The 15,336-nt window shown below is 34.7% G+C and overlaps 1 protein-coding gene across 4 annotated transcripts in view; it reads left to right on the top strand.

Moving 5' to 3' along the window:
• The window catches only part of UBE3C (ubiquitin protein ligase E3C), a 132,510-nt gene that overhangs the window by 22,179 nt on the left and 94,995 nt on the right, over positions 1–15,336 (top strand). For 3 of the 4 annotated variants that reach the window (XM_067542708.1, XM_067542709.1, XM_067542711.1), the window contains 5 exons: positions 2,674–2,831; positions 6,265–6,418; positions 6,896–7,113; positions 7,449–7,603; positions 12,975–13,162. In XM_067542708.1, the coding sequence (XP_067398809.1) occupies positions 2,674–2,831; positions 6,265–6,418; positions 6,896–7,113; positions 7,449–7,603; positions 12,975–13,162 (873 nt within the window). Of the gene's footprint in view, positions 1–401; positions 564–2,673; positions 2,832–6,264; positions 6,419–6,895; positions 7,114–7,448; positions 7,604–12,974; positions 13,163–15,336 lie in introns of those variants that run through there. The other variant, XM_067542710.1, reaches the window with a different exon arrangement.

Below are 15,336 nucleotides of genomic sequence, written 5' to 3'. Positions count from 1 at the left end.
AGTACTGAGATCTTTATTGCTGTTTATGGCTAATGAGATTGTTTAAAATATTGTTTGTTCCCACTTCATTTTGAATTTGGGGTATGACGTGTGCATGTAATTGATTTTAGCAATTTGATAACTACAGATAGTGATCACGAGAATGCCTTCATAGGGCAACAAGCAGCATAGTCTGCTGGGGCAGAGGTAAGTAGCTGACCTGGGTCTGATGGGAGTAGCCCACTCTCCTCTGTGGAACCAAAAAGATTTTTCTTCACATCTATGTGATAACAATAGCCAGCTCCCTCCTCCAGAGCTAAAAGATCTTGTGAAGAGGATTCAGTTGTCTCTTTCCTTGGAGATTAGAGCCAGCAATGGAAGTAGGCATATAGATAGGTTTTGTCCTGTGGTCTGAATTCAGCTAATGTTAGGGGCATTTCTAGAGAATGAATGCCTGGTGCACTTGGATTTAATTAATTTTTCCATTTGTCTAGTAACTGTATACATACCATATACATAGTGAACTATGACATAAAGACACTGTCTAAACTAAAATACAAGGGAGCATTGGAACCTAATTATAGGTAAGGCCTTTTCATTTCATTATATCACTGCACTGAAGTTTCACTATAATTGGGATTGTAATTTATAGTTTTAAATTTGAAATAATTTGGGATATTCTTTCTACTTTAGAAATTACGTTTTACCACAGAGTTCACTATGTATATTTTATTGTATAAAATATATGTATTAAAGGCAGCTGAAATTTTGTTGCAATATATGCTTATATCCATTTTATTTTAAATGTTTAAATCTCTTTTACATAGGTGTTGAGTGCAATGGAACTGAACAAGTTTTTTATACTAATGTATATGTTCAGATAACATCTATGTTTACATATAAGATGTTTCAGTGCTATCAATTCTCATAGGCTCAGTATTTGTGTATTTTTCTCATACTTTTTAATGTGTCCATTGATAATGTAAAGTCTACCATGGAAATAGAATTTAAAGTATATACATTGTACCGTAGGTTAGAAAACAATAGGCTTATTGAAAACTGTTTATTTCCATGTGAGAAAATAGGTCAGTATAATTGTTATGTATCAGTTTCTAATATTGTTTCAGTAGGAAGATCATCTTAAAAAAACAAAACCGCAGAATAAATTCATGTGAATTGATGCACAAAGATAAGTAATTATAAAGAAAAAATAAAAGCTGATGTAGTCTGCATACATTTGCCCACTGTATTTAATATGACACAGCCGACTTAAAATCATCTTTCTTTTCTGGACATTTTTTAACTACTGTGTTTACAAATGACATCTAAAATGACTATAAATGAAAGAGATTAGTGGAAATGTTTTCTCTTTTTATGTAGTTTATTTACTTTGTGCATTTGTCAGCATTTTGTGTATGTTTAGTATCATTGATTCTATTGTAATGCCTATCAGTTTCTCTCGGTTTAAATTGACCTTTTACACAGCAAAAGAGAGAAAGAGAAATGGCTTTTTAAAAATAGGAAAATTTAAAATTAATACAATTGGCAGAGGATCTCTGAGGCAGGGATAGTAATAGAAACTGCTTTTAACTTTTTTAAAATAAAAGCTAGATTTCAATTTGGCAGTGGCCCTTGAAATTGTAGATTTTTTTTCACTCCAATATAGATGTGTGTGTAACAAACTACATAATTCAGACTAGACTACATGGGCCATATAGGCTCCATTATTGTTCTATGCAATGAAATTTCATCTTGCCAGTGGTACTACTCAAAAGCTGATCCAACCGGGTTTCTAAGGTTCTTTTTACTTCTTTCGTTTTGGACTGTCCTTTTAACCTTTCCCTTTCTAACTCTCCTTGCATGTATGTACTCTACCATCATAATGCCATATACTTATTCTCTACCATTTCTGTAATTGCTAGTGGTTCATGAATACTTTAGCAAAGCAGTATAGAGAGTACAATGGCTGGCCCTTTGTTCTGTAGCTGAGGACAGAGTTTGTCGCACATCTGACTATCTTCAGTTGCCTCTCCAGAATCCCACACTGCTTAGTCTTGGTTGACCTGCCTTCATTTTCTGTGTTCACGTTATACCTATTGGTAAATAAGTATTCTGGACTTCTCTTCTAAGGAGCCTCATAATGATTATGTCTATCTGCTGAATGCAGCAGGCCACTAAACTTTCAAGTCATTAAGGCCAAGAATTTAGCAAAGAAGGTTTGAATATTTGTATGGAAAACAAAAACACTCTGTTATAATTAATGCTAAAAAAAATAGAAAAACTTTATGAAAGTTTAAAAAAAGCTTATGCTTCAGGGTTTAAACCAAGCTGTATTGAGAATTAGAATGACATGTTTGTGGGGGACAAGTTTATCCCACATCTGCCTGTTGCATGGTTTCTTGTCGCTTCCTCTGAAGCATATGGTGCTGGCCACTGCCGAAGACAGGGTATTAGTTTAGATGGATCATGTGTTTGATCTAGTATGGCAATTCCTATGTTCCAGCATTGTTGACGCATTCGTCTTGTAAAGATAGCTGAACTATTAGAACTTTTAGAATCCATTATGAATAAGATTGTTTTTAAGGAGGATGTGAAAATCTTTGTAGCTTAATTTTTAAAAAATATGCATAAATCTTAAGTTAAATGGGAAAAACCTCTATTGTTGAACAATTGTGAATTTCATTTTATTTACAGGTTACTGCAAAACTGCAACGATGACAGTCTGAATGTTGCACTTCCTATGAGAATGCTTGAGGTATTTTCATCTGAGAATACGTATTTGCCTGTTTTACAAGATGCCAACTATGTGGCATCACTAATTGAACAAATTTTGCACTACATGGTTCAAAAAGGTCAGTAGCAGGAATATTAGAAGTTGTGGAAAAACCACAAACTTTGAACAAGCGTGTAACTGCCGAAGGCCATGTTGCTTAATCACATTGTACGTTGTCAATAGACATTATGGTTTTCTTTAAGAATAGCAGACACTGACCCATAGTTTTAATGAACATGGTGTTTGTGAACAGAAAGTTAAAGCTCAATATTTGATTTTTTTGGAAATTGTGTTTCTAAACTATGTCCTACTAGGTTTTTAGTGCAAGTTGTTTTACTATTTAGTTTGTAATATGCTAATATTATATAGTGAATATGCTTCATTTTTCTTAACTGCTGTTTCATATATGAGCAAATAACCTGCCCCCAAAACCCAAACTGCAGTTCTACTCTGAAAAATGACTATGTAAAAATGTTACCTTCTTGTGCAACAGATGATCTCCCTTTATCTGCTAAATGATCATTATTAAAGTGTTTGTTAATTTTTAATCCTGTTAGCACCATAGCACCAACACAGTAAAGATAGTGAGCTAGATTCCATTTCCTTTGTTCCATCATCAATAGAGCTGTTTGCTAAGTTCCAATCAGTTACACCTGTGCAAACCTGTTGAAAGCAAATGGATTGCATAGGTGTCACTGAGGGTGTAATTTGGCACTTTTATTACTTGTGGGGATGTACAAGAAGGAAAGAACCCAGTTTGGTTTTCTGGTCCTTGGGTTGAGTTTGCCAGACTTGTACTTAAGAAAAAGGAAAACCTTTTTCTTCTTAACTTAATTGATCATATTTGACGTGACAGCCATTGATAGGAAAAAATGACAGAACTCCAGGATGTCATTTCTACAGTCAATTCTTGGCATAGATCCATATTTTAAAGTTTTAAAACATACATAGTGGACTAAATCCTGCTCATCTTATGCTGGTACTGTTGATTTAGATGGAATTGCTGCATTCAGATATTACTGTTTACTGGGAGTTTAATATAGTGTGAGTGAGATTGCAGCATGTTAATTGGCTTGCCTAGAAACTATGAAAAATTTTAATATTATGCTATTAAGAACACCATAATTTGTATCTTGTATAACTCTTGTTTAAAGTATTTTGGAAGCTGTCACCTCCATATAGTGATGTTAGCTTGTTCCTATATAACACCCAGTTTTCACAATTGATGTATGAGAATATAAAAAGAGGAACAAAACAGTTTGCAGAGTTTGGCAAGTGATAAACAATATATTCACATTTTAAAATTAAGTTAGAGGCATTGAAAAACAGAGAAATCATTTAAAAATATATATTTTTAATTGTTTGTAGCTTCTGGAAAGACCTGTAAAGGACATAGTGGTTATCTGTGAATGCGCTTATGTATTGAAATGCACGTGTGTATTGATTGAAGTACTAGTTTTGGAGTAGAGTACAGATGAAACTTCTTTTTTGCAATGTTTGCCTCGAGTAGAAGTAGGTAAAGTATCTCAGCTGTTTAGGCCTTGTCTTCACTAGGAAAAAGATGCATTTTTAACTCATGTTAGTTAGCACATATTAACTAATGTGTTATAATCATAGTATAGACAAGGCAAGTTGTAGTTCTTCAAATATTTGTCCATATATATTCTTCTGTCAGTGTGCATGTTCCCTGTGCACTTGGGTTTGGATTCCTTTGGCCAACAGTGTTCCTTGGGGCCACATCTGTGCCCTGACTGTCCTTATGCCGCCCACCTGAGAGCACAAAGGACAGGACAACCCTGATTGTCCCTCCATTCCTTTGCCAATGTGGAATTCATGAGTTATGGGACTTCATAGTTACAGGGAAGGAGGGTGGGTCATGGAATATATATGGACAACACATCTCTCAGTGCAACAATAACTGTAAGATTAAGTAACCATTTATTTTAACATGTAAGTTGGTAAAGGTAAAATTTAGAGAGGCCCTAGGATTTACCTCGACTAACTCACAGATGTTAATGCTACAGCTGCCTTGTCAGTACTAGGATCTCAATACATGTTAATGTGCATTAGCTAATGTGTTTAAAAATGCACCTATTTTACTTGTATATACATGGCCATATAGTAAGAAAAAGTGTGCGTGGCAATATAAAGCATTGTAAGCTATAAAAATAAGAAACTGATTTCTGGAACTTTCAAACTCAAACAATTTTTTACTGCTGAAAGTACCCATTCATTACACCTAGTATTAATAAATTATAGGTATGTATGAAATCTAGATAACCTGGAGGCCATTTATCATACTAAGGCAATTTAAAAATACTAATCTCAATTTAACTGAAATGTCAGCTACAGGGCAAGTTCAATGCATACCTGTATTTACAAGTGTACACTTGAGAAGAAGTGCTTCATTTGAAAAATACAATATAAAACACACCATATGCTCTTACTTAAAGCTGAACAAATGTTTTATAGTCTCCAAGAAGTGTGTTTTCAAATATACATTTCCAGTTTCAGCAATAGTGAATGTTCTTTGCAGGAAATGGATGCAACAAAGGAGTCTTTATAAGAGTGCTGTTTTTACTGCACTTCACTTTCAACTCTTATTATCTGATGCTCTGCTAGCCGAGCAAGTTTAAACTTTTCTCAGGTGTGGTTTTAAGAAGCAGTGCAAAGGGTGGGAAAGTTAGTTTAACTTGATGCCTTAGAAACCTTCCAAAGATGCTTTTGTGATGTTTCTTGTCATGGACTAATTTTTACTGATTATAGCAGCTAATCTTAATAGGACAGTTTTTATTACTCATAATAAAAGCATATGAGAACTGTAATATCTTTAGAAAATGTGTGAATCTACCTTAGTTTCTACATGCTCTACACTTTAAGTTAATTGAGCAAGAAGGTGAATTAAGGATAGGATGGAATCATGAAATAGTCTTTGCATCTTATTGGCATGAATGCTGTTCAGGTTATCTCTCACCCTCATCTTTGTGGCATAGTCAATAGAACATCATGTTATTATGCAAGAGATTGTAAGTGTTTGTAGAATTGTGACACTCCTTTAACAGCATGTATATGTTTAGGATGTCATATGATGTACTCTGGAAGGCTTTGGATCTGGTGGGAGCCATTCATGATGTCCAAAAAGCCTCTTTCTCCGAACACATCCTCCTGTCACATTTCTGAAAGTTGGAGAGTTAGTATCTTCTGTCTAGGTGGCAGCTGCTTTAAAGAGCCAGTTCAGCAGGAGCAGTTTGTTTTGAAAGTCAGGCTAATTCTGTGTACCTTTATATGTCTCTGTAACTTACAAAACAGACTGTATTTCCAAAAAACTGTTGATGACTATTTCCTTTTTTGAGTATAGCTTTGTCTTTTTGCTTCATTTTTTCCAGTTTATCTGCAAATCTTTTAAATTACACTGTATTCTATGAATTGTAAAGAGCTCCTAATTATAAATTGCACAGTTTTTCTTTACAACTAAAGAAATAAATAGTTGCATATATTTTTATTTGTTTCAGGATACTACAGGTCGCTTTATTTGTTGATTAATAATAAGCTTCCATCGAGTATCGAATATTCTGATGTTTCTCGAGTTCCTATTGCAGAAATACTGCTAGAGAATGTTCTGAAACCATTGCACTTTATGTATAGCTCCTGTCCAGAAGGTGCAAGGTAAGCAAAAGAGACCTTTCAGTATTTGTATATCATTATTATCTGAGATACATAGGGTACATGCATGCAGTTTTTAGCTGAGATTTTATATGTGCTGTTGTGTGCACAGTATTACCGAAAATACAAGTTTTATTGTATGTGATAGTAGGTTTTCTGAAATTCTGAACAAGTGCTGTAAAGTTAAATATAATTGTTCATAATCTTGAAATAGTTTCAGAATCGTTTTTTGTTGGGTGCATTAGGGCTTTAAAGAAAATATAAATAGAATAATATTGAGGAGGACTGATTAAATTAATTTTTGAGTAATCTGACAAGCTCAATATGACATGAATTATGGAATGCAACTATACATAGTTTCCTTGATGGATAAAACAATGTGTTCAGATTGGCAAATTGATGATCAATCATTTCTTGGATGTGCTAGTGAAACATTATGTTTACATTTTCTGTAAAGAAACTTTTTCCCCCCCATTTCAGGCAACAGATTTTTGCTGCCTTCACGGAGGAGTTTCTGGCCGCACCTTTTACAGATCAGATATTCCATTTCATCATTCCAGCACTTGCGGATGTGCAAACAGTTTTCTCTTATGAACTCTTCTTGAATGCACTATTAACAGAAAGCAGGTGTTTGAGAAAAAGTGATAGAGCTCCATGGCTGTTTTACTTTGTTTTAACAGTTGGTGAAACATATTTAGGTATGAAAAATATATAATCTATTCAGTTAAAATTAATGTTTGTGTGTACTGTATAATATAGTTCTTTGAATTGGCATGTTACATATCACCATAATATTTTTCATGGTCTGAAAAACAAATCAAAAGTGATGGACAATTTAAAATATGAAGATCATTAGATGTATTCTTCTTACAGCCCACTCCAAGGTTCATACAATATTTTACAATATAGGGCATATTTTAATTATAAGATTTTGGGCATGTTTATTGCTAAGGGATTCCTGTTGCACTGTTCTATTCAGCCATAGTATAGTATGACCTGCTTACATTCTTTTATTTCTGTTTATTTGCTGTAGGATGCCTTTCAGAAGAAGGACTACTTGTGTATTTAAGGGTACTCCAAATATTTCTTTCTCAGTTACCTGTGTCTGCTACTGGTGCAAATTGTCAAGATGCAACCAGTGATTCTGAAGATGAGGATGAAGAAATCAGTAAGATGATGACAACATCTGTAAGCATTAAAAAGTTCCTCTGAATAAAACTTTATTATAGCAACACCATAGTTAACATTGAGGAAGGCACTTTTATTGTATTCTCCTCATTTCAGTTAGTGCTGATACAGTGAAACTTTTTATCCGTGGTTACCACAGAGACTGTTTATTTTGGTTGTTAGAACCAAATAATTCAAGTTTTACTGTATTGTTTTTAAAAAAATATTTCTTGTTTATTTAATGTGAAGTGCACAAAAGCAGTGAAGATGAATTTTTTATTTCAAAGTTCTTTTTAGACCTTTGTTTTGTGATCCGTTAGGGCCAGATTTTTAAATGTAGTTAGGTGCCTGACGATGCATATAGCCACCTGTTGGGATTTTCAAAAGCACCTAATTGCCGAACTCCCATTGATTTCAATGGGAATTAGATGCCTAGGTCCTTAATTGTTCCATGTAGACCATGTTGGTGTACAGTAAAGGTTCCATAGTCTCCTTTAACATAATGCTATTTCAAACAGCAGTACATAAAAGGTTCTCTAGTATGTTTTAGTGCACAGCAGCAGGGTTTACGTGGACCAATTAATGTGTGTCATATTAGTGTGCTTTAGATATCACACCCCAGAAGTGTGTATTGTTGTTTTGTGTAGACAAGCTCTAAGTATAAACTTTTCATTCCCAGGTGTACTGTAGTTTTCTTGCAATGCCCTTTTTGTGGCTAGGCAAGTTAGTTATCTGGTAGCATGTTATGCAGGAGGCTGCATAATGGGGTGTGATTTACAGTGGAAAAGAATGGAACTCTGATATAGGCACAGACTTTGACTGTTAAAAAAGGTGACTGATTAGTAGGGGTTTGTATGTACAAGCATTACTGTACTGCATACACACACAAATGGAACTCTGAATGTAAATTTCAGAGGCAAACTGTTTTTAATAATTTTTTTAATGGAATTGTAAATATAATTTTGTTCTGTATTTGTACAGTGCCGAGTGCAGTAAGGTCCTGGTCCATGACTGGGCCCTCTAGGCACTACAAGAATACAAATAATAATAACCAAGAATTCTTAAAAGTACAGGTACAGCAACGCAATCATAAGACACGAATATATGTTGAAGTTTGTAACTACATAATACATTATCTGATTAAAGGCTTTCTTTTATTTTAATCGTGTTCTTACAGGGGAGGGAATAGAAGGTGAACGTTGGATTCCACAGAGAAATAGTTATGGAAACTGCTTATGAAAAAGTCTCAAAATAGCTTTTTAAATAAATAAAATTTTGCTAAGATCAAGACATTCTTTTACTTAATATACTTTCAGGTTTTGCCATTTCCAAGCAAAATAAAATTCTTGAAAAAAGTAACCTGTTAAAATTAATTTAGGCAGGAAGACCATATAAGAGTAAGAATGATTTACTTTGCAAGTAAAAGAAAGAAATGAGTTGACTTTCCCAGTTTAATTTTGTATTTTAAAGGGGATCTTGCAGAGCTTGTATCTGATAGTACTGAGGTGTCAAGGAACATAGCCATCAAATCTTCCCACTGGAAAATATTATTTTCTTCCCTTGGAGAAATTATATATTCAGCCACAAATGTCTACCCCTTGTAGCTCATATCATATATCATATTGTTATGAGCTATCTAAATTTTTAAATATATGCTACTCTTTTCCCCAATTCATTTCCCTCCCTTGTTTTAATCCATTATTTTCTTTGGCAATAAGTTGTGCTTGTGTGAAGACAAAGGAGTTTTTGAGGATTTACTAGATATAAATAACTTCACAATAATTGTGGCCATCTTCATTGTTTAGAACATTTAAAATAAACAATTACACAGTTACAACTTTGAAGTTGATGATAATTTTTATAGGGCAGAAATACATACAGAAATTTCTGTGTTGACAGCAAACTGAAACAAGTGAAGGCAGCTTGTTCTTAGGGACAAATCCTGCCCCCTACTTTATGGATGTGGATAGCCCTCTGAGAACAAGTGTAGTTCCATTGTGCAGAGGCTGGTACAGGATTTGTGGTTCCTGTGCAATAAAAACACTTTCCACCTGTATGCCAAAGAGTCCAGCTGTGTGTAGCTCTTTGCAGGCCTGTATCCCAGTGCAGCAGGAATGTGGGGACAAGTTCACATAACTTTACTGCACTGCCCATACACCATTCTACTTCTCTTCCTTTTCCATTGTGGTTCACGAGTCAATTAACGTAGTTGTCATTCACAATTTTGGTGTAATACTTTTCTTCCCACACCCCCTTCTTCATGCCACCCAATCCAGGCTGTCACCAAATCATGGTGGTATTTCTTGTTTGAGATCTCCACAATCAGTCTCACATCCCAAACACCAAACATCCTTGTCTCCACCCTAATAATCTCTTGCCTTGGCTGCTTCAACTCCTTCATTCTCTTGATTTGCCTCCTTGCTGCCTTCCAGTCCATTCAAACACGCCTGGAAAACACATCTTTCTCTTTAGGTGTTATGAACTTTTTTCTTCAGTTTCTGCACAAGCTCTCTAGATCCTCTGTCACATCAGAATTCTTGTCCTCTCTTCAGAGGTCTTCTCAACTTCCCTCTATATTTGCGTTTTCACTTAGACCATGTCTACACTTACAAGGTTACAGCAACTGAGCTTTTAGCACATGGCTAAAAGTGCTCGTGTAGCCATGTTTTGATGAAGGGAGAGAACTCCCCGTCAACATAATAAAACCAGCTCAACGAGCGGCAGTAGCTGTGTCGACGGGAGAGAGCTCTCCCACAGTCATAGCACTGTGCACATGAGCACTTAACGCTGCTAAAACTTATGTTGCTCAGGGGTGGGTTTTTTCACACCCTTGAGAGAAAAGATTTGATGACATAAGTTCTAGTGTAGACATGGCCTTTACTCTAGCTTTATTTCTTCCCTCCTCTGCATACTGTGCTAGCTCTATTTTTCTCCTCATATTAGCCTTCTCCATCTCTTTAATGCTGCTTTGCTATGGATGAAATAGACTTTCTTCTCCTGGGCATCCACAGGTCTCCTTTATATTTCTCCTCAGAATTCATTTCTTATGGCTAGCGTTGTGCTGCTAATCATCACTCCTGCTCCAGTCCATCACCTTATCATAAATAAAAGTAATAATAGTTAACATAGTGTAACTCATGTTATCATATCCTAAAGTTCCTGTTCGTGCAGCATGTAAAATAAAAATAAGATGCACCCATTCATTGTGCTTTCCAGCTTTCTTTGTTTTGTCAGTCCACTCATCCGCATCCCTTGTTAATGTTGAATTGACTTTTTGTTATCTATATATATATTGCATTGTAAATTCCTTATCTTACTTCAAATTGCAGAGCACCTTGCACACTTATTTCTCTATATGGTTAATAAATAATAGTCAATAGTTTGCAGTGTAAACAGCCCCTTTCTCTATAATGTTAAGAAACCTATCATCAAGAAAATGAATCTTCAAGATTTATATTAATATTCACTCTCTGATGCTCAAACCAAGAAGAGTTATTCACTAGTAAAAGTTGGAGTGTTATGTCTCCAAGAACCTCAGAGTCAAACTCCTTTGATGTTAATCTTTCTGCTTTCTCTTGAAAGACAATTAGCACTCAGAACATGCAGACAATGTGAGATCTGTTCTTATACAATATGTGAAATTTCACAGGGTGAGGATTTGCTACAAGTAGCTTAATCACCAGGTTTTTTTCCTCTGCTGGGTTGTGAGAACTGCTAGGAATTTTGTTGTTGTTGTTGTTCTGTCCTGAATTTTTTCTGTTTCTGTCATTTCCTATAGTTACTGGAATACTTTCTGTAATGCAGTGTTCCAAAGTACTGAACTTGGTACTTTGGTTTCCATCTCTCCAAACTTGGATACTATTCTAACTGTCTAATTAATTACATGGTATGTCATGCTGACTATGAATACAAACGAGTCTTGAGAACAACCTCTCAGCGAAGGCTACTTGTCAGTTTTTTTTTGGTTTTGCACATGTGAACAATTACTTTTTTTACGTGCAATGTGTTAGCATCACCCAGTAATCTTTGACTAAGAAGCTGTAAATAAACTATTTTATTGCTTGAATGATCCAAGTAATATATGCCTCAAGACACTTTCTGTTTTTCTATATATATAAAACTATACAAAATAAGACTACATTCTTTAAAGATTTCTTAAATAAAGATAAATTAATTGTAGCTTTGAAACCACCCTAAAGAATTGAGGCTGACACATAAAGTCAATGAACTATATATTCTGCAATGGATCTAAAGTTGCACTAACCTTTGAACCATTTATCGGAGTTAACTAAATGTTCCCTTTCTATGTACCATCCCTTACTATGTTTACCATTGCTGTTATCAGCTGTTCTAGAATGAGCAGTGAGCATACATAATCAAAACCCATATGAAATGCCTTTTAAGAATGTGTTTAGTATCCATTTTGTTAGTTAATAAATTATCTTTTTAAATATTTTTTATCAAAATAAAAACAGTGATTAGGCGGTTCACATATCACTATTCACATGTCAAATGTTGTTCTGCCAGTCAATATCTTTAACTGAATCAAGTGCATTTAAAAACATGTTAAACTGGTAATCTTGTCATTTAAAAAAAAAAAAAATCATATTGGTTTGTGTTTAGACACTGTGCCAACTTTCTGCATCAAGTGCATTTTCATGACTGTTAAATTTTTTTAGGTTTTTATAATGTAAATGCTGACAGATCTTTAACTAAATCATCCTGAATACTGGCTAGGTAAAAATGAAATGTAAAGATCTGTTCAGAGACAATTTACAATAATTGATAAATATCCCACTGTTCCAGAATTACAACAGAATAGGTAAACCCTGCCCTTAGGAGACGCCACTGCTTAATAGTGCTCTACTACGTCGCCCCATCACCTCCCCCCAGCCCCGTGAGCACTTTGCATGTATTTATATTCACACTCTTTGGTTATTGAGATACATGTGAGCAAATCCCTAATTGGCGTATGTACATGGATAGAGAGGCAATGAAAGATTTGAGTGCTCACATTCATGGCCAACTCATCATAGCTCAACTGATGTCTGTGGAGCTATAATATTTTACACCAGCCAAGGATCTGGACATATGCATGGATATGCAAAGTAGGCACATATAGGTCTGCTCCACCACCCATTGAAGTCCAAAGGGTGCCTTTCCATTGGCTTCAGCAGGCATTGGATCAGGCACATATTGTACTCACACAAGTACCTGCTTGCCTTAGAGCTTAACCCACCTCCAAAATATTTTGCTGTAACTGTGAAACAGTTTTTAATACATTTATTTTATAATTGGAGTGAATTGTGTTAATTATATAAAATTCTGAACCTTTGTTTTGTCGGCGCCATAGTGTTAAAAAAAAGTTTTTGTTTTTCTGGTGTATTTACAGGGTGATGGGAGAATATCCGTACAGTATATTACTGACGAGTGTCTAAAGAAACTGGATACAAAACAGCAGACAAACACTCTACTGAATATGGTCTGGAGAGATTCAGCTAGTGAAGAAGTCTTCACGCTGATGGCATCAATCTGCCACACACTGATGGTGCAACATCGAATGATGGTGCCAAAAGTCAGGCAAGTACAAATAATATGGACATGGAACTCTATTAGGCCTAAAACTAGTTTTACTAGCTGTGTTTGATTTGTAGTCTCATGCATGCCTGTAATGATGTTCCTCGGCTGTCTGTCAGCATTTTAGTGTTGTGCTCAGTCATGGTATTGAAATGTATAAGAATCTTGCTTTCCATGCATTTTAGGGAGAAGACTTCTTTTGTAGTGCAATACTCTGTTGAGTGTGCTTCCTGCTCATTCTGGAATGGACCATTGCATAAGTGTGCACCCCTCATTTATTGTTACTAATTTCAGTGGGCAGTGCATTATTTCATCTGTATTGCAGTCCCAGGTGTATGAAACTGATAGAGTATTTATGATCAGAAGGGTGTGTTGGAGGAGTGTGTGGATTGAAATTCTAAATGTAGGTGAAAACTTGGATCTATTAATCTTTGTAGTGTCCCTTTAAAAAGATTGAAAAATACAGGTGGCTATGATGATACTTGGCTTCCTTTCAGAAGAAAGATACTGATATATTATCAAATTATTTGATTTAAATAACACATTAGTAATAAATATTAAACTATTCTGGCATGAGTAGTTTTGGTTAAATATACAATATGTGATGATAAAATGAAAAGCTCTTAAGTATTTTTGGTATGTAGTAAACAATCAATTCAAACTGCATTGCAAACAATGATGCACCAAACTAATTAGGTTCTATCTTAGCCCATTGGTGTTTATAGCTGTTACAGGAAGTAAGATGTCAGTGAAACTGTGATTGCTCGATTAGGGTAATTAGCTCTTTGTAGACTAATTGCGTTAGGACAGGATGTGAGATTTGAAGATCATACAGCAGCTGAATTACTACGCTTGCTTTATTGTTACAACTAGTCCATTGCCTTGGATAGTAATTAATGGATTTAAATGCATCACTGCTCTGGCTTGAGGTTTACAGGTAAACTGTGTGGAAAAGGTGCTTAATGAATAAAGAAGTCTTATATAGTTTTAATTGTATAAGTAAGGCATCTGTTTCCTCTGAGGAGCAATACTTAAAAGTTTGTAATTATTTGTGGTAATGGGTTAGGTGTTATGCATTAATATATATTTCACAAGTTATGTAAGATGGTTCAACAAACCTATGTTAAATCAGTTAAAGCAACATAACTGTTCCATATGGTAATTTATTTTGGAATAGTTTCTGAAAAGATGTGTTTATCCTCTACAAATTTAAATATTAGAAACATTAATTTTTCTATTTTTGCAGACTATTCATTAGAATGCTAAGTAATTTTTTAAAGGAATATTATTAGCTAAAAAAAATGAACTAGCTGTGAAAAACTAACTTATCTGTTTATAATATTTTTCATTATTAAAACTTGATAGAAGTTGAAAATCAGATGTTCTGATGCTGAACCCATTGAAGTTGATGATAAAGCTCTCTTTGTCTTCAGTAGGTCTGGGATCAGGCCCTAAATTATTTTCTTATTTATAATGTTAGTTCATTTTTACATAGTCTTCAACAATGAAAATAGGTTGGTGTAAATTTTTAGCTTGTTGCACCTTAGGTTTTTCATGTACTAGCACAATTCTGCTATATTTCACAAGAGCATCAAGCAAGCCAAACAGTAAAAACTGTCATTGATATTTTTCTCAAACATTTTCTCAAACATTTTCAAAAAAAGCTTTCTATTATGTTTTAAAACCGTCAGTCCTGTAAATAGTAACATGTGTTTAACTTTAAGCATGAGTAGTTCTGTAGGAATAAAATTGTAATTGTAACCCTGTAGCTTAATTCATAGCTTTTAATTGTAATTGTAATCCTGTAGATTAATTCATATCTTTTAATTCATACCTTATTTGTGTCAACCTCTATATGGTTATTATTGATATCATGTAACATTTGAACTTCTCTCAGTCATACTCCATATTGTGAATGTAAAACCCCATTTTGACCTATGTACTCCATCTTGTGTCAAACCCTTTCTAAACCTTTAGATGAATAAGATAGTTATCTGAACAAGGTATGAATGGAGGGTGTATGTGTGTGTGAGTCAGACCCAAACTGCCAGCTTGTCTTGATGAAGTTGTCCTGATGAAGTGTGAAGTCCATCCTAGGCTGAAGAGTGTGAACATAGCCCCAAAAAGCAAAGAAGGATCCACCCCAGAAAAACTTAATCAAACTTAATCAAGACATC

Source organism: Emydura macquarii, unplaced genomic scaffold, assembly GCF_026122565.2.
Source record: "Emydura macquarii macquarii isolate MOO-44397 ecotype Brisbane River unplaced genomic scaffold, CSIRO-AGI_Emac_v2 contig_719, whole genome shotgun sequence".
Taxonomy (NCBI): Eukaryota; Metazoa; Chordata; order Testudines; family Chelidae; genus Emydura; species Emydura macquarii.
The sequence above is the reverse complement of the archived record's forward strand: the minus strand, read 5'-3'. Positions and strand labels throughout refer to the sequence as shown.